At 42.3% G+C, this 19552-nt stretch overlaps 1 protein-coding gene across 2 annotated transcripts; it reads left to right on the top strand.

The window, feature by feature from the left end:
• The first annotated feature begins 8609 nt into the window (after nucleotides 1-8609).
• On the top strand, nucleotides 8610-15835 carry LOC123045413 (mitochondrial fission protein ELM1). Of its 2 annotated transcripts, XM_044468469.1 has the most exons (10): nucleotides 8612-8985; nucleotides 11643-11881; nucleotides 12539-12635; nucleotides 12772-12921; nucleotides 13007-13133; nucleotides 14556-14668; nucleotides 14744-14807; nucleotides 14905-14998; nucleotides 15078-15186; nucleotides 15372-15835. In XM_044468469.1, the coding sequence occupies exons 1-10, from the start codon at nucleotides 8800-8802 to the stop codon at nucleotides 15468-15470; spliced, it is 1278 nt and encodes a 425-aa protein (XP_044324404.1). In that variant the 5' UTR covers nucleotides 8612-8799; the 3' UTR covers nucleotides 15471-15835. The 2 variants fall into 2 exon arrangements, with proteins under 2 accessions (XP_044324403.1, XP_044324404.1); XM_044468468.1 differs by having other exon boundaries at nucleotides 8610-8985; nucleotides 14556-14807.
• The last annotated feature ends 3717 nt before the right edge of the window (nucleotides 15836-19552 follow it).

The raw sequence follows: 19552 nt of genomic DNA, 5'->3' as shown, positions 1-19552 counted from the left end.
GGATAATAAAGCCCAATATTGCCTAAAACAGTAGATAAAGTGGCATGGAGCAATCAGAAATTATAGATACATTGGAGACGTATCAAGCATCCCCAAGCTTAATTCCTGCTCGTCCTCGAGTAGGTAAATGATAAAAAAGAATTTTTGATGCGGAGTGATACTTTGGCATAATTTCAATATAAATCTTCTTAATTGTGATATGAATATTCAGATCCGAAAGATTCAAGACAAAAGTTCATATTGACATAAAAATAATAATACTTTAAGCATACTAATCAAAGCAATCATGTCTTCTCAAAATAACATGGCCAAAGAAAGTTCATCCCTACAAAATCATATAGTTAGGCTATGCTTCATTTTCGTCACACAAAGATGTTCCCAACTTCTATACCCCCGATGACAAGCCAAGCAATTGTTTCATACTCAAATAATCTCAAACTTTTCCAACCTTCACGCAATACATGAGCGCGAGCCATGGATATAGCACTATGGGTGGAATAGAATATGATGATGGGGATTGTGTGGAGAAGACAAAAAGGAGAAAGTCTCACGTTGACGAGGCTAATCAACGGGCTATGGAGATGCCCATCAATTGATGTCAACATGAGGAGTAGGGATTGCCATGCAACGGATGCACTAGAGATATGAATGCTCAACAAAAGAAAACTAGTGGGTGTGCATCCAACTTGCTTGCTCATGAAGACCTAGGGCATTTGAGGAAGCCCATCGTAGGAATATACAAGCCAAGTTCTATAATGAAAAATTCCCACTAGTATGAACAAGACAATATATGAGACTCACTATATGAAAAACATGGTGCTACTTTGAAGCACAAATATATGAGACTCACTACATGAATATCAAGGGGCTACTTTGAAGCACAAATGTGGTAAAAGGATAGTAACATTGTCCCTTCTCTCTTTTTCTCTCATTTTTTATTTGTTTGGGCCTTTCTCTCTTTTTTTAATGGCTTCTTTTTTCCTTTTTTTATTTTCGTCCGGAGTCTCATCCCGACTTATGGGGAATCATAGTCTCCATCATCCTTTCCTCACTTGGGACAATGCTCTAATAATGATAATCATCACACTTTTATTTTTCTTACAACTCAACAATTACAACTCGATACTTAGAACAAAGTATGACTCTATATGAATGCCTCCGGCGGTGTACCGGGATGGTGCAATGAATCAAGAGTGACACGTATGGAAAATAATGCATGGTGGCTTTGCCACAAATACGATGTCAACTACAAGATCATGCAATTGCAATATGACAAAAGTAAAGTATGTCATGATGAACGGAACGGTGGAAAGTTGCATGGCAATATATCTCGGAATGGCTATGGAAATGCCATAATAGGTAGGTATGGTGGCTGTTTTGAGGAAGATATAAGGAGGTTTATGTGTGAAAGAGCGTATCATATCACGGGGTTTGGATGCACCGGCGAAGTTTGCACCAACTCTCAATATGAGAAAGGGCAATGCACGGTACCGAAGAGGCTAGCAAATGCGGAAAGGTAAAAGTGCGTATAATCCATGGACTCAACATTAGTCAAAAGAACTCATATACTTATTGCAAAAAATTAGAAGTCATCAAAAATCAAGTACTACGCACAATGCTCCTAGGGGGATAGGTTGGTAGGAAAAGACCATCGCTCGTCCCCGACCGCCACTCATAAGGATGCACAAGCCAGGTACACTTCATGCTTCAAATTTGTTACACAACTTTACCCATACGTGCATGCTACGGGACTTGCAAACTTCAACACAAGTATTTCTCAAATTCACAACTACTCAACTAGCACGACTTTGATATTATTACCTCCATATCTCAAAACAATTATTAAGCATTAAATTTATCTTAGTATTCAATTCACTCAAAAGAAAGTTTCACATATCTTGAACACTAAGTATATTAACATTAAGCAAATTACCATGCTATTAAAGACTCTCAAAACAATTTAAGTGAAGCATGAGAGATCAATAGTTTCTCCAAAACAAATCCACCACCGTGCTCTAAAAGATATAAGTGAAGTACTAGAGCAAAAACTATCAAGCTCAAAAGATATAAGTGAAGCACATAGAGTATTCTAGCAAATTCCAATTTGTGTAAGGCTCTCTCTCATTAAAGAATTTCAGATCTTGATACTTATTCAAACAGCAAGCAAAGCTAAATAAAACTACAATGCAAGGATAGCACAACTCATGTGAAGAAGCAAAAAACTTAGGCTCAACCGATACTAACCGATAGTTGTTGAAGAAGAAAGGTGGGATGCCTACCGGGGCATCCCCAAGCTTAGATGCTTGAGACTTCTTGAAATATTATCTTGGGGTGCCTTGGGCATCCACAAGCTTGAGCTTTTGTGTCTCCTTAATTCCTCTCATATCATGGTTTCTCTTTTTATCAAAAGCTTCATTCACAACAAACTCAACAAGAACTCGTGAGATAGGTTAGTATAAACCAATGCAAAACCTTATCATATTATACTGTAGAAAATCACTTAAATTATTATTCAACATTGCATACTAAATTCCTCTGTATATTTAATACTCCTATCATCAAATAGAATCATTAAACAAGCAAACATATGCAAACAATGCAACCATAACAGCAATCTGTCAAAACAGTACAGTCTGTAAAGAATGCAAGAGTATCAATACTTCCCTGACTCCAAAAATTATGAACTAAAATTCCCACTGTAATAAATTTATCAGAGCTCAATATGCAAAAAGATTCAACGTTAGACCACGCTCTGACTTTTCTAGGGAATTTCTGCAACAGCGGTAAACTTTCTGTTTTCAAACAGCAACATGCAAACTAGCAAAATAAGCATGGCAAAGGCTATCCTTGACTTCTTTATTGAAACTAAAGAGGCAAAACACAATTCTGACTAAGATCAAGCAAAAAATAACAAAAGAAATTGACGCTCCAAGCAAAACACATATCATGTGGCGAATAAAAATATAGCTCCAAGTAAAGTTACGATAAACAAAGACGAAAGAGGGGATGCCATCCGGGGCATCCCCAAGCTTAGTTGCTTGGTTGTCCTTGAATATTACCTTGGGGTGCCTTGGGCATCCCCAAGCTTAGGCTCTTGCCACTCCTTATTCCATAGTCCATCGAATCTTTACCCAAAACTTGAAAACTTCAACCACACAAAACTCAACACAAAACTCGTAAGCTCCGTTAGTATAAGAAAATAAAACCACCACTTAGGTACTGTAATGAACTCATTTTAAATTCATATTGGTGTAATATATACTATACTCCAACTTATCTATGGTTCATACCCTCCGGTACTACTCATAGATTCATCAAAATAAGCAAACAACACATAGAAAACAGAATCTGTCAAAAACAGAACAGTCTGCAGTAATCTGTATAAAACGTATATTTCTAGAACCCCAAAAATTATGAAATAAATTTCTGGACCTGAGTAATTTGTCTATTAATCATGTTAAAAAATAATCAACCTAAAAGCACTCTCCAGTAAAAAATGGCAGCTAATCTCGTGAGCGCTAAAGTTTCTGTTTTTCACAGCAAGATCACATAAACTTCACCCAAGTCTTCCCAAAGGTTCTACTTGGCACTTTATTGAAACAAAAGCTATAAAACATGATTAATACAGTAGAATAATCATGTGGACACACAAAAACAGTAAGGATAAATATTGGGTTGTCTCCCAACAAGCGCTTTTCTTTAATGCCTTTTAGCTAGGCATGATGATGACAATGATGCTCACATAAAAGATAAGAATTGAAACATAACGGGAGCATCATGAAGCATATGACTAGCACTTTTAAGTCTAACCCACTTCCTACGCATAGGGATTTTGTGAGCAAACAACTTATGAGAACAATAATCAACTAGCATAGGAAGGTAACACAAGCATAGATTTAAGAATTTAAGCACATAGAGAGGAAACTTGATATTATCGCAATTCCTACAAGCATATGTTCCTCTCTCATAATAATTTTTAGTAGCATCATGAATGAATTCAACAATATAACCAGCACCTAAAGCATTCTTTTCATGATCTACTAGCATAGAAAATTTACTACTCTCAACATAAGAAAATTTCTTCTCATGAATAGTAGTGGGAGCAAACTCAACAAAATAACTATCATGTGATTGAAAATTAAGATCAAGATGACATGTTTCATGGTTATCATTATTCTTTAAAGCATACGTGTCATCACAATAATCATCATAGATAGGAGGCAATGCTTTCATCATAGTAAATTTGCCCATCAAAGCTTGGGGGACAAAAAATATCATCTTCATCAAACATAGCTTCCCCAAGCTTGTGGCTTTGCATACCATTAGCATCATGGATATTCAAGGAATTCATACTAACAACATTGCAATCATGCTCATCATTCACATATTTAGTTCCAAACATTCTATAGATTTCTTCTTCCAGCACTTGAGCACAATTATCCTTTCCATCATACTCATGAAAGATATTAAAAAGGTGAAGCGTATGAGACAAACTCAACTCCATTTTTTTGTAGTTTTATTTTATAAACTAGACTAGTGCTAAAACAAGAAACAAAAAGATTCAATTGCAAGATCTAAAGATATACCTTCACTTACCTAGCCTCCCCGGCAACAGCGCCAGAAAACAGCTTGATGTCTACTACACAACCTTCTTCTTGTAGACGTTGTTGGGCCTGCAAGTGCACAGGTTTGTAGGACAGTAGCAAATTTCCCTCAAGTGAATGACCTAAGGTTTATCAATCCGTAGGAGGCGTAGGATGAAGATGGTCTCTCTCAAGCAACCCTGCAACCAAATAACAAAAAGTCTCTTGTGTCCCCAACACACCCAATACAATGGCAAATTGTATAGGTGCACTAGTTCGGCGAAGAGATGGTGATACAAGTGCAAAATAGATAGTAGATATATGTTTTGATAATCTGAAATAATAAAAACAGCAAGGTAACAAGTGGTAAGAGTGAGCATAAACGGTATTGCAATGATAGGAAACAAGGCCTAGGGTTCATACTTTCACTAGTGTAAGTTCTCTCAACAATAATAACATAGATAGAACATATGACAATCCCTCAACATGCAACAAAGAGTCACTCCAAAGACACTAATAGCGGAGAACAAACGTAGAGATTATGGCCGGGTACGAAACCACCACAAAGCTATTCTTTCGGATCGATCTATAAAAGAGTTCGTACTAGAATAACACCTTAAGATACAAATCAACCAAAACCCTAATGTCACCTAGATACTCCATTGTCACCTCAAGTATCCGTGGGCATGATTATACGATATGCATCACACAATCTCAGATTCATCCAACCAACATAAAAGTACTTCAAAGAGTGCCCCAAAGTTTCTACCGGAGAGTCAAGAACGTGTGCCAATCCCTATGCATAGGTTCCTAAGTGTCACGAAACCCGCAAGTTGATCACCAAAACATACATCAAGTGGATCAATAGAATAACCCATTGTCACCACGGTTATCCCACGCAAGACATACATCAAGTGTTCATAAAAGACTCAATCCAATAAGATAACTTCGAAAGGGGAAACTCAATTCATCACATGAGAGTAGAGGGGGAGAAACATCATAAGATCCAACTACAATAGCAAAGCTCGGGATACATCAAGATCGTGCCTTGGAGGAACACGAGAGAGAGAGAGATCAAACACATAGCTACTGGTACATACCCTCAGCCCCGAGGGTGAACTACTCCCTCCTCGTCATGGATAGTGCCGGGATGATGAAGATGGCCTCCGGTGATGGGATCCCCCTCCGGCAGGGTGCCGGAACGGGGTTCCGATTGGTTTTTGGTGGCTACAGAGGCTTGCGGCAGCGGAACTCCCGATCTATCTTCTGTTCTGGAAGTTTTAGGGTATATTGGTATATATAGGAGGAAGAGGTACATCGGTGGACCTCCGGGGGGCTCACGAGGTAGGGGGGCGCCCCCAGGGGGAGGGGCGCGCCCCCCACCCTCGTGGGCAGCTCGGGGATCCCCTGACGTGCACTCCAAGTCCATCTGGTTGGTTTCCTTCCAAAATTAACTTCTCTAGTTGATTTTGTTCCGTTTTGACTCCATATAATATTCCTTTTCCTCGAAACACTGAAATAGGCATAAAACAGCTCATCTGGGCTGGGCGGCCTCCGGTTAATAGGTTAGTCCCAAAGTTAATATAAAAGTGGATATTAAAGCCCAATATTGCCTAAAACACTAGATAAAGTAGCATGGAGCAATCAAAAATTATAGATATGTTGGAGACGTAGCAGCATGAGGGGTACCTTGTGTTAAGAAAAGGGAGCATACAAGACTATATGATTTTGTAGGGACATCATTCTTTAGCATTGATATTTTGAAAGACATGATTGCTTGTTGGGATGCCTGAATTATTATTATTTTTATGTCAAATGATAGACAATTGCCTTGAATTACTCGTGTCTTAATATTCATGCCATGATTAGATACATGATCAAGATTATGCTAGGTAGCATTCCACATAAAAAATTATCTTTTTTATCATTTACCTACTCGAGGACGAGCAGGAATTAAGCTTGGGGATGCTGATACGTCTCCGTCGTATCTATACTTTTTGATTGTTCCATGCCAATATTATTCAACTTTCATATACTTTTGGCAACTTTTTATACTATTTTTGGGACTAACATATTGATCCAGTGCCCAGTGCCAATTCCTGTTTGTTGCATGTTTTATGTTTCGCAGAAACCCCATATCAAACAGAGTCCAACGGGATAAAAACGGACGGAGAATATTTTTGGAATATTTGTGATTTTTGGGAAGAAGAATCAACGCGAGACGGTGCCCGAGGGGGCCACGAGGCAGGGGGCGTGCCCCTGACCCTCATGGACACCTCGTAAGGCGGTTGACGCTCTTCTTTTGCCGCAAGAAAGCTAATTTTCGGAGAAAAATCTGGGCGAAGGTTTCAACCCAATCGGAGTTACGGATCTCCGGATATAAAAGAAACGGTGAAATGGCAGAATCTGGGAACGCAGAAACAGAGAGAGACAGAGAGACGGATCCAATCTCGGAGGGGCTCTCGCCCCTCCCACACCATGGAGACCATGGACCAGAGGGGAAACCCTTCTCCCATCTAGGGAGAAGGTCAAGGAAGAAGAAGAAGAAGGGGGGCTCTCTCCCCCTTGCTTTCGGTGGCGCCGGAACGCCGCCGGGGGCCATCATCATCGCCGTGATCTACACCAACACCTCCATCATCTTCACCAACGTCTCCATCACCTTCCCCCATCTATATTCAACGGCCCACTCTCCCGCAACCCGTTGTACCCTCTACTTGAACATGGTGCTTTTATGCTTCATATTATTATCCAATGATGTGTTGCCATCCTATGATGTCTGAGCGTTTTCCTATCGGTAATTGGTGAATTGCTATGATTGGTTTAATTTGCTTGTGGTTATATTGCTGCCCTATTGTGCCCTCCGTGTCGCGCAAGCATGAGGGATTCCCGCTGTAGGGTGTTGCAATACGTTCATGATTCGCTTATAGTGGGTTGCTTGAGTGACAGAAGGATAAACCCGAATAAGGGGGTTGTGGCGTATGGGATAAAGGAGACTTGATGCTTTAATGCTATGGTTGGGTTTTACCTTAATGATCTTTAGTAGTTGCGGATGCTTGCTAGAGTTCCAATCATAAGTGCATATGATCCAAGAAGAGAAAGTATGTTAGCTTATGCCTCCCCCACATAAAACTTGCTATCGGTCTAGTAAAGTAGTCGATTGCTTAGGGACAATTTCACAACTCCTACCACCACTTTTCCACACTCGCTATATTTACTTTATTGGTTCTTTATCTAAACAGCCCGTACTTTTTATTCACGTGCTTTTTATGTTCTTGCAAACCTATCCAACAACACCTACAAAGTACTTTTAGTTCCATACTTGTTCTAGGTAAAACGAACGTTAAGCGTGCGTAGAGTTGTATCGATGGTCGATAGAACTTGAGGGAATATTTGTTCTACCTTTAGCTCCTCATTGGGTTCGACACTCTTACTTATCGAAAGAGGCTATAATTAATCCCCTATACTTGTGGGTTATCAGTGACGCGTGAGCCCTGCACGCGCGCGGAGAGGTGAAAAATGGAGGGGTGGTGGAGAGAAAGAAAGAGCAGAGGGAATTAAAACGGAAGAAGACGAAAGTGAGGACGAGAGGATTCGTGAGAGATAAGGAAAGGGAGTGTAGCGTGGGGCCAGACACGTGTCCCGTGCCAGAGGAGGTTTATTAAGCGTGGAAATTAGCCAGATTAGAAATATCGTTTTCCCTTGTTTATTGCATCTGATACGTTTGTTCTCATAGACGAATAAATAATTCAAAGTATCACACGTGTGGCACAAAATAACAACATCCTAACATTTTTTACAACTAAAATTAGCATCTGAACAAAAACTGAAACTTATCATCCAAACAAAAAGTTGTCATACTTCACAACTAAAATTACCCTAAAACAAAAACTTGCCATAAAAAACGTCAGGGTGAAATTGCGTTGCTTCATGTCACACGTGTGACACTTGTCAGGCTAAAAAAGTATTGTTTGTCAAAAAAAAAAAAATACTTACATGTAATTATGTTCGTCGCCTCCTTCCTTTCCACCCCCGTCTATCGGCAGACGCAAAAAGGGACGAAAAACCAAACTTCTCCCGCAAGACTGGCTCGCACCAAATCGCATCGCCCTTGGAGTCGCCCCTCACTGATCCCTTGGCGTCCTGCTTCCCAAGCCACAGCCCACAGGCCCCCACGCCCAGCTCCTCCCGCTCCGATTTCACAGCCTGCGAGCTAGCCATGTCGATTCGGCCGCTGTTGCTGCCGGAGCCGCCGGGCGAGGTGGATCGGGCGCCGGAGATCTTCGCGGGTGGCGTGGCCGCGGTGCGCCGCGCAGTTGTCATCGGGAACGGCTGCGCCGGCGCCGAGAACCAGTGCCTCGGCCTCGTCCGCGCCCTCGGCCTGGCCGACCGCCTCACGCTCTACGTAAGCAGAGCGCCGCCCCTCTCGTTTCCTCTCGTCCTGCTATGACTGTGTGACAGGATCGTTGTTAGTGCCCTTGTTAATCATGTCATCAGCTTAGCGTGGCATCGCGTATTGCGATTTAATTATTTACTTAGTAAATTTTACTAGAATAAAGCCCGTTGCTTGCAACCAATTTACTTGCAATGGAGAAGATTAGCCAGATGTGTATAATTTAGTTACTGGAATTATGTTTTGTTTGAAGTACATGTACCAGGAGCCTATTCAGGTATTTTCTAGAAGTGAATTCTCTAGAAGAGGATCAAAAGTAGTAGATACTAGAATTATCCGGTTGAGCCTATTCAGGTATTCCCTAAAGGTGAATTCTCTAGAAGAGGCTCTAAATATGTATTTGGCTTCTTGGATGCTTATTAGACGCCACAAAGCATTTCAGATGATGTGGCGTTTTGTTAGCTCTTCTTTTGCACTCAGCTTTGATAAGAGGTTGATTTGATCATCTTATATTTTTGCTGTAACATTATACTACCTTGACATTGCTGTTGTTAGATACTACTATGTTAGAGCAACTCTAGCAGAGTCACCATATTGGCAGCCTCCCAAAACATGTATGGAGCACGCTCCATAACATTATGGAGGCTGCGAGGCGACGCGCAAACTCAAATGCGCCATATTGCTGCCTCCATATTATTTTCTTTTTTTATTGCATCACCTCAATACTCATACACTCAATTTGAGGGATTGAACACTTGACTAAACGTTGCGTTACAAAGTTGTTACATGGGGGGAGAAAAGTCGATTAATGACATTTTTATATCATGTGTTCAAAATTTGTCTCTTTTACATATATTTAGTGACTATAGCTTGATTTTGAGGCCCATGTCGATGGTAAATGCCATGCACGGGGGCACATGCATATGTGGCGAGTCTAGCCATGGTGGTGTGACAGTCCGACGCGTTTCATGCCGGAGCGGCGGAATTGGGCGACCTCGTCTTCATCCCATTCCTGTCCCGTGCGGCCGTCGAGGTCGGGGATGGCTTTATAAGCGGGGGCAAGGCCCAATATGGCGTGATTCGTCCGAATCTGACCGTCTCTGTGTTGAGTTTGCGCCATCTGTCATGCTTCCTCTCCACCACGAAATCCGCCCATGCCTTCTCGTACTCGAGCTAGACAGCGTGGTCCCTCCCCGCCGCCAACGCCTGCCTGACGACGGTCTCCTCGAAGATTTTGTTGTGGCGAGATCCCTCCTGCACAGCCTCCAACGCGTCGCGGCGGTCCATCTCCTCCTCATCGATTTCGGCGGCCTCTTCCTCCACTTCCTCGTCGAGTATCCGTTCCTCCTCCTCCAAGAGCGGAACCCAGTCCAGCTGAAGGGGAAGCGGCATGGTGAAAGTGGAGACGAAGAGGAAGTGGAGCTCTGGGCCAACACGGGGTGGTGACGGCCTTTTTATAAGACCAGGCAGCGGGAAAACATGGCGGCAAATTGCACGGGCAGTTGGGCATGTGGCGTCCGCCATTACTTGGCCCGTTTCCCGCTGAGATGAGCTTCTGCTGTCTGCGCCATTGGCATGGAAGGAAGATGGGCCGCATGGGAGGATGAGGAGAGGTAAAACTTTCCTCCCGTGCGGGCGGTTAGTGATGGAGCACGCTGCAAAGCAACGCCCCACAGCCTCCAAATATGGAGGCTCGGGGGTTTGATTTGGAGCGGCCTCCATAAATTATGGCAATCCAGGGCAGGATGACGACTCTGCTAGAGCAGACTTTCCGGTCAAAATCGCCAAACAGGCGGTTAAGGATCAAGCCGATATGGCGACTCTGCTAGAGTTGTTCTTATATGGCGACTAGTCATCATTCCTAAACGCAAGCTGCTAGAGAGTAAGAGCAGCATGTTCAAGGCTTGGTTTTGGAGGTGTAATCATGGTTTAAGCATAACATAGCCTTGACCTCAGTAGGTAGTGTAAGAGGATTGCTTCTAGCTTTTAGAGGGTTTGGTTAATTGTTACCACAGCCTCTTCTTTTAAAACTTTTACCATGCCAGTGTTGTAGTCTGTTGCTGCAAATTAGGGGTGTAAACATTATTGTCAACTGTCAAGTTAATTCTGAAACGTCTCATCCACTTAATTTTTAGATGGCGATTTTTGGATTTGGTACCGGTTAATTCTTGGCCTGGCCTTTGCTCTGTGCATTCATGGTGATTCAGCAGCATGTAGTGCCTTAGTGCTCTCTTTGTCATGTGGTGTCCATGGATTGAATTTTGGGTTGTGACGTACTGATTGGAATCTGGGAATGGCTCTACCTTCAAATACTCTAATAGATTGTCATTTCTTTCTGGGTTGCTGTTACTTATAGCCCTGCATGGGCTCAGTTAACAACATAAATAAGAAAACCATGCCAGTGAAAAGTTAATATAATGCTTGTCATTTCTGTCTAGTCTGCAGTTACTCATATGCATGTGTATTAGTTCGGTTAACAACATAAATCGGAACTTAATATAATGCAAATTCTTATTGATATTCGCTATCTTTATCTTTGTCGATATTTTTCTTAGGTCCAATTATATAACTATGTCACTGACCTCTTCAGTATGTTTTTTTTGCCGTTCTTATGGATCTTGAGTACTCTCATTATTAACTTCTTTGTTAAAATATGTTTGGTCATGCAGCGTATTATCAGGCCAACCGGAGGAATCAACAAGTGGCTGCACTTTCTCCCTATCTCCTTGCATAAAATGGTGGACCAAGTACTCAGACATATACTGTCTAACACGACATTCACAACACTGTTTCAAGGAAAACTGTCGGCACCTTATCCTGTCAGTAATGTTCAATCTCTTGGATTGTCTTCTGTACTGGAAGCAGATTCCAAAAGGATAGTGACAATGGTCCGTGATACCTTCGAGAAGTAAGGTTCACATTTCTTATATTGTTGTTTTGCTGTTTGTGCACTACTGCATTGTTATATATTAATCATGGTACTATGCCACTTCTGAATATTTTACTCCAATCCCTTGTCTGCTTGTCACAATGCATGAATCAGTAAATCTCAATACTCATCCTTTCACTCCCAAGCAAATGCTTAGTTCTTCCAATGATGATTTTTCCCCACAGCATGTTCGTTGATTACTTTATTACCTGGTCTAACAACTTTATGAGTTGATTATAAGTTATAGTCACCACACTGACTGCTTATGGCAGCTTGTGTTGGTATATTAGGAAGATACAGTAGAATCATATAATTCGTTTTCATTTCTCTTCTTGGCGATGGAACCTCTAAGAATATGTCATATCAGTATCACTATCATGACAATACCACTATGTCAAACATGTCGTATCCTTGAATACTTATACCATACTTCCAGGAAGAACATTTGTAAGAGAATTTGTTCTTTCATGAATTTGAAATAGGTAACCTATTAAAACATACTTCTGATTGGTCAGTTTCATATGAAAAATGTAGGCTAGCCTAAACATTCTTTTGTACGTTTGCGCCATAAGTATTCAAACGTTCCTGGCATATAGTTTTTCTGATCTATTTCCTCAAAGTTTGATTCGCTTTCAGGGAAGGCCTGGCGATAGTTGTTGCTTGTGGCCGTGATACCATACCATATGCAAGCTCTGTAAGGTGTTTAGCTCCAGATAATGTCTTTGCCATTCAGGTAGGATACTGAAACCAATATCAGTGGCTTGTTCGATAATTTTTCAGTTGTTACTCAGCTAGGGATATGAACCATTGTGCGTGCTGCTTGCCACAAATTTGAGCTGAGTTTAATTATACTGTATTTTCTATGTCAGATACAACACCCCAGGTATCGCCTTGATAGGTTTGATTTGGTGGTGACTCCTCGCCATGATTACTACGCTTTAACTGCAAAGGGACAACAAGAAGTACCGTGGCTTTTCCGGAGATGGATTACTCCACGAGAACCACCCGGTCCTAATGTGGTATGCTGCTTTTTTTTTCCTTGCAAATCTTCATATGTTTTCATCCAGCTGTTCTAGTTCTAAACTTTGAACGTTGGAAAGCTAGGTCCTGACGTCTGGAGCACTTCACCAAGCAGATTCTGCTGCACTACGCATTGCTGCTACAAACTGGCATGATGAACTTGCTCCCTTGCCAAAGCCATTGGTAGTAGTAAATATTGGAGGACCAACAAGTAAACTCCTCCTTCCCTTCCTGCCTACATTTTAGAGAAAATCTGTCGTATCCCTGTTTCACGACACGCCATTGAACAAGCCACTGCGTTGCCAAATCGATGTCCTCCATATCATTTAGTGCAGTACACGAATGTGAAGCTCATGTGCTGGATTTTCTGTTGAAGGCTGGGGCCTCATGCCCATGCCCCCTATCTCACCCTAGTAGCAATGGCTATGTAACCCCCCATCATTTCTGCACGCCAGTTGGAGTAGCTCATTGATGGTTGGCTGCCCCACCATCTGTGACACACTACACATAACTACAAAACAAATGACTTATTTGACTGTGGCAAGAGAAACGATTTATATCTTGACCTACTGATTATCCTGCCCTTCCCTTTTTGTTTGGGTTTGGTACGCATGCTATCGAGTAAGAACAATCTCATGTTATTCAGTAGCCGATATTTCATGCACTCTGGATTAGAACAACATTTGTGTTAGAATATGCCAGTTGAATAAATTTGATGTCTTTCGCTGTAGTATGCTTTAATACAATAATAGGTATAAATATTATACTCCCTCTGTCCCATAATGTAGGATGTTTTTTGACATTAGTGTAGTGTCAAAAAACGTCCTACATTATGGGACGGAGGGAGTACATTTTACATCTTAAAAGATGGGGTTGTTGCCTTGTTGGGTTACTTCAGTAGACAGGGTTGCAAACTTAAATAAGGTTTTGTTACTGATAAACCTTCCGAACTTAAATAAAGTGTTTTGTATCATGAAGATAAACCTTCCGAACTTAGATGGAGTACGTTCATTTTCCGAATGCCTTAATCCCAAATTTACATTTTATCAGGAATTCCATTGTTATACTGCGTTTTTCTTCTTACAAAATCATGAAACCAAGCAGGACAAGTTATTTTTATTTGCATCTGATCATGTATCGCATAATTTAATTGTGGAATTTAAGTTAGACTATATGCTCATATAAACAGGACATGGTAAATAAGTTTCAAAGCCACACCTTCCATTTTCTCATTCGTGTAAACTCTTGCATTCCACATGTTTTCTCTTCATCTTACTCCCTCCATACACAGGAGTGGCGTCTTGGGATGTGTGCAGTGAAACTTTTAAATATCTGGCCAACGATATCTGTATGATTATTTAGATTGGAGTTGACCACATTAAAATGATAAAAGATACTTCAGAAATTTTATTGAAAAATGTTTTGGAGACCTGGGTGTGTGAGTTGGGGCGGGGGTATTATTGCTACTCTATTTATCTTGTTCAAATTTGCCAAGTTGCTGTTGCTAACAAAATACAAGCATTTTTATGCATTCACTTGCTTCGTACTTTTAGAATTTTGAGACCACAGTTTGAGCAGTTTCTGCTTACACGCTGATATATATAGATCTAATGCATGTCATTTCAATTCTCAGGAAACTGTAATTATGGTGTAGACCTTGCCAAGCAGTTGGTAAGCTCACTGCACAATGTTTCAGAGACCTGTGGAAGTGTCAGAATTTCATTTTCCAGGAGAACGCCACAAAACGTAGGACCATTGGTTGCTCATATCTTGTTGTATGAGTTGTGCACAGTTAATTTTTTGGAACATTTTTTTTGGCAGGTGTCCGATCTTATATTGAGAGAGTTCAGCACACATCCAAAGTTCTACATTTGGGGTGGTGAAGGTAGATAATACTGGATAAAAAAAAAGGCATTTGTCAGATGTTTTGATTTTTCTAGCAATGCAGAATTTATGCTGATCCGAATTTTCATATGCTGCAGAACCTAACCCACACCTAGGGCATCTTGCATGGGCCGATGCTTTCATCATAACAGCAGACTCGATAAGTATGCTAAGCGAGGCGTGCAGCACTGGGTGAGTTAGTGCTGTATACTTATACTCGTTCCTGTTTAGAACAAGTAAGTAGCTAAGCTTCCTACTACCTCTCTTTCAGGAAGCCGGTCTATGTCGTTGGAACTGAGCATTGCAGGTGGAAATTCTCAGATTTTCACAACACTCTGCAGAAACGAGGGGCTGTTCGTCCTTTCACTGGATCAGAAGATGTAAGTTTGCTATCCCTCCTCAGTTCACATCTCTCTAGTTACTCCTTATCAAGACCAAATCGCGTACTTCTGTTACAATTTTACCATATTGTGAGGAATGAGAGTGTTCCTTTTCCCCTTTCTGGCCACACATTTCTCAAGAGCAAATTCATGGCATGTCTACATGACCCTTTCGTCCATTGTAGATGTCAGACAGCTGGAGCTACCCTCCTCTGAACGATGCCATTGATGTGGCTGCACGGGTTCGTGAAGTGCTTGCACAACGTGGATGGACAGTGGGTTAATAGCGGTCGAAGCAGAGAAAAAGAGTGCCATTTTTGCTCAGTTACGTTCCAAGCCCAGACAATTCAGAGCCTGCATTTCAGTTATCTTAGTTGCATCTGCATGAGGATTTTTTTTTGCCATATGACCGTTGCAAGACGACATCGCTTCTTTTCAAAAGATGGCTATATTTTTGGGAACATACTGTGTAAAGTTTTGAGCAATCACACATAGACAGCAGTGTTTATTCTTGGCATATTCATGCATTATTGTACCTAGTGTTATGCTGTAAAGAAGCCGATAGAAGTGCGAACGGAAGTTAAAAATCTTTGTCCTTGGAACGAGGTGACATCATACATTGGGTTGTGTGACTGTGTTAAGTTTATCAGCAGCAAGTCATACTGGTCTTTTGTGCTACACAAGCATACGACGATACGCATATGCTGCGTTTTGTAATAGTATGGGAAACGTGGATGCCACGTTAGGTTCTTCTAGCACATATTTTAAGTACTTCTTGCAAAGCTTAACACCGTGTGGTGGTCTTGGCGATGTTTTGGAATTGACCATAGGTTTGGGGCTCATTCGGTTTGGAGGAAACTAAAACATAAGAATTATGAGTAGTATATGAATTTGACAGGATGGCACTTGTCATCCTAAAGAATTGTCTTCCTTCATTCCTACGCACAAAATAAGCTTTGAGTGGATGTATTGATTCCTCGTAAAACATAGGAAATGAATAATATTTTTATAAAATTCCTATACGCGTTTCCTATAAACCGAATGCATCTGTTGAAAAAATTTCTGGGAAATCCTTGTTCTTATGTTTTTCTTATAAAAATCTTTCAAACCGACTAAGGCCTCGGCCTTTTCACACGCTGGTGAAGATTTTGTAAGATTTCCATGTGGCCTTTGACAGATTGCTGACTTCTATGTACAGTGAAGCCAAGAGAGCTTCCTAGTATTTACTCCTAATTTGGAAGTAATTGAAACATTAGATTAAATAGTTTAGTTTGACGCACTAACATCATCTACAACGGAATCCCTCATGCTTGCTCTAAACGTCCGATTAGTGTCCGGACGAGTTTTGGCCACCCAACTGGGCTTCCCATATTCGGACCAAATACCCAGACTGACCGACACTCACCATAGCCGGCAAGTGGGCTCCCCATAGCCATCCAACTGGAGAGGCCTGGACTTGTCCGGGCCCGCCCACCACACATGAGTGATGGATAGGGCCCACGCGATGATGCAGAAAAACTGATGGTCGGACGGGCGCCTCCTTCTCTCCGCGCCGCGTGGCGCCGCTCTGGCATGCCACCCGAGGGAGGAAGCCGGCTATTTAAGCCGGATGGCGGCAGTAGAACCTTATGTTGGGGAACGTAGCAATAATTCAAAAAATTTATACGTATCACCAAGATCCATCTAGGAGATTCTAGCAACAAGAGAAAGAGGAAGTGCATCTTCATACCTTTCAAGATCGCTAAGCGGAAGCGTTACTAGAACGCGGATGATGGAGTCATACTCGCGGCGATTCAAATCGCGGAAGATCCGATCTAGCGCTGATCGGACGGCGCCTCCGCGTTCAACACACGTACAGCCCAGGGACGTCTCTTCCTTGATCCAGCAAGGGGAGAGGAGAAGTTGAGGGAGAGCTCCGGCAACATGACGGCGTGGTGGTGGAGCTTGTGGTATTTCTGCAGGGCTTCGCCAAGTTCTACAGAGGAGGAGGAGGAGGTGTTGGGAGGGAGGGGCTGCGCCAGAGGAAGGGGTGGCAGCCTCCCACCCCCACTACTTATAGGGGCAAGGGAGAGGGGGCCGCCCCCCTCCAGATGCATCTAGAGGGGGGGGGGGGGACAAGGGGAGGCTTGCCCCCAAAGCCAGGGGGCGCCCCCTTTAGGGTTTCCCCCAACCCTAGGCGCATGGGCCCTAGGGGAGAGTTGGCGCCCAGCCCACCTAGGGGCTGGTTCCCCTCCATATTCAGCCCATAGGGCCCTCCGGGGCAGGTGCTCCCTCCCGGTGGTCCCGGTACAATACCGATAAACCCCCGAACACTTCCGGTGACCGAATAAGGACTTCCCATATATAAAACTTCATCTCCGGACCATTCTAGAACTCCTCGTGATGTCCGGGATCTCATCCGGGACTCCGAACAACATTCGGTAACCACATACTATTTCCCATAACAACTATAGCGTCACCGAACCTTAACTGTGTAGACCCTATGGGTTCGGGAATCATGCAGACATGACCGAGACAACTCTTCGGCCAGTAACCAACAACGGGATCTGGATAGTCATGTTGGCTCCCACATGTTCCACTATGATCTTATCGGATGAACCACGATGTCGGGGATTCAATCAATCCCGTATACAATTCCCTTTGTCCATTGGTATGTTACTTGCCCGAGATTCGATCGTTGGAATCCCAATACCTCGTTCAATCTCGTTACCGGCAAGTCTCTTTACTCGTTCCGTAATGCATGATCCCTTGACTAACTCGTTAGTCACATTGAGCTCATTATGATGATGCATTACCGAGTGGGCCCAGAGATACCTCTCCATCATACGGAGTGACAAATCCCAGTCTCGATTTGTGCCAACTCAACAGACACTTTCGGAGATACCTGTAGTGCACCTTTATAGCCACCCAGTTACGTTGTGACGTTTGGTACACCCAAAGCATTCCTATGGTATCCGGGAGTTGCACAATCTCATGGTCTAAGGAAATGATACTTGACATTAGAAAAGCTCTTAGGAAATGAACTACACGATCTTGTGCTATGCTTAGGATTGGGTCTTGTCCATCACATCATTCTCCTAATGGTGTGATCCCGTTATCAATGACATCCAATGTCCATGGTCAGGAAACCATAACCATCTATTGATTAACAAGCTAGTCAACTAGAGGCTCACTAGGAACATGTTGTGGTCTATGTATTCACACATGTATTACGGTTTCCGGTTAATACAATTGTAGCATGAACCATAGAAAATTATCATGAACAAGGAAATATAATAATAACCATTTTATTATTGCCTCTAGAGCATATTTCCAACAGTCTCCCACTTGCACTAGAGTCAATAATCTAGTTACATTGTGATGAATCGAACACCCATAGAGTTCTGGTGTTGATCATGTTTTGCTCGTGAAAGAGGTTTAGTCAACGGATCTGTGACATTCAGATCTGTATGCACTTTACAAATATCTATGTCTCCATCTTGAACATTTTCACGAATGGAGTTGAAGCGACGCTTGATATGCCTGGTCTTCTTGTGAAACCTGGCTCCTTGGCAAGGCAAAAGCTCCATTGTTGTCACAAAAGAGAGTCATCAGGCCCGACGCATTGGGAATAACTCCTAGGTCGGTAATGAAATCCTTCATCCAGATTGCTTCATGTGCTGCCTCTGAGGCTGCCATGTACTCTGCTTCACATGTAGATCCCGCCACAATGCTTTGCTTGCAACTGCACCAGCTGACTGTCCCATCATTCTAAATATACACATATCTGGTTTGTGACTTGGAGTCATCCAGATCTGTGTCGAAGCTAGCATCAACGTAACCCTTTACGACGAGCTCTTCGTCACCTTCATAAATGAGAAACATATCCTTAGTCCTTTTCAGGTACTTCAGGACATTCTTGACCGCTGTCTAGTGTTCCATGCCGGGATTACTTTGGTACCTCCCTACCAAACTTACGGCAATGTTCACATCAGGTCTGGTACACAGCATGGCATACATAATAGACCCTATGGCTGAGGCATAGGGGATGGCACTCATCTTTTTTCTATCTTCTGTAGAGGTCGGGCATTGAGCCGTGCTCAATTTCACACCTCGCAATACAGGCAAGAATCCCTTCTTGGACTGATCCATATTGAACTTCTTCAATATCTTATCAAGGTATGTGCTTTGTGAAAGACCGATGAGGCGTCTCGATCTATCTCTATAGATCTTGATGCCTAATATGTAAGCAGCTTCTCCAAGGTCCTTCATTGAAAAACACTTATTCAAGTAGGCCTTTATGCTTTCCAAAAGTTCTATATCATTTCCCATCAATAGTATGTCATCCACATATAATATGAGAAATGCTACAGAGCTCCCACTCACT

This window comes from Triticum aestivum, chromosome 2B, assembly GCF_018294505.1.
Source record: "Triticum aestivum cultivar Chinese Spring chromosome 2B, IWGSC CS RefSeq v2.1, whole genome shotgun sequence".
NCBI classification, from domain to species: domain Eukaryota; kingdom Viridiplantae; phylum Streptophyta; class Magnoliopsida; order Poales; family Poaceae; genus Triticum; species Triticum aestivum.
The sequence above is the reverse complement of the archived record's forward strand: the minus strand, read 5'-3'. Positions and strand labels throughout refer to the sequence as shown.

What these genes read in the sequence shown, in the direction of transcription:
- LOC123045413 (XM_044468468.1), top strand. Translation starts at nt 8,800, where the DNA reads ATGTCGATTCGGCCGCTGTTGCTGCCGGAGCCGCCGGGCGAGGTGGAT. An exon ending in AAATATTGGAGGACCAACAA is followed by an intron (nt 13,134 to 14,555) that starts GTAAACTCCTCC and finishes TTCAATTCTCAG; the next exon opens with GAAACTGTAATTATGGTGTA. An exon ending in CTTTCACTGGATCAGAAGAT is followed by an intron (nt 15,187 to 15,371) that starts GTAAGTTTGCTA and finishes CGTCCATTGTAG; the next exon opens with ATGTCAGACAGCTGGAGCTA.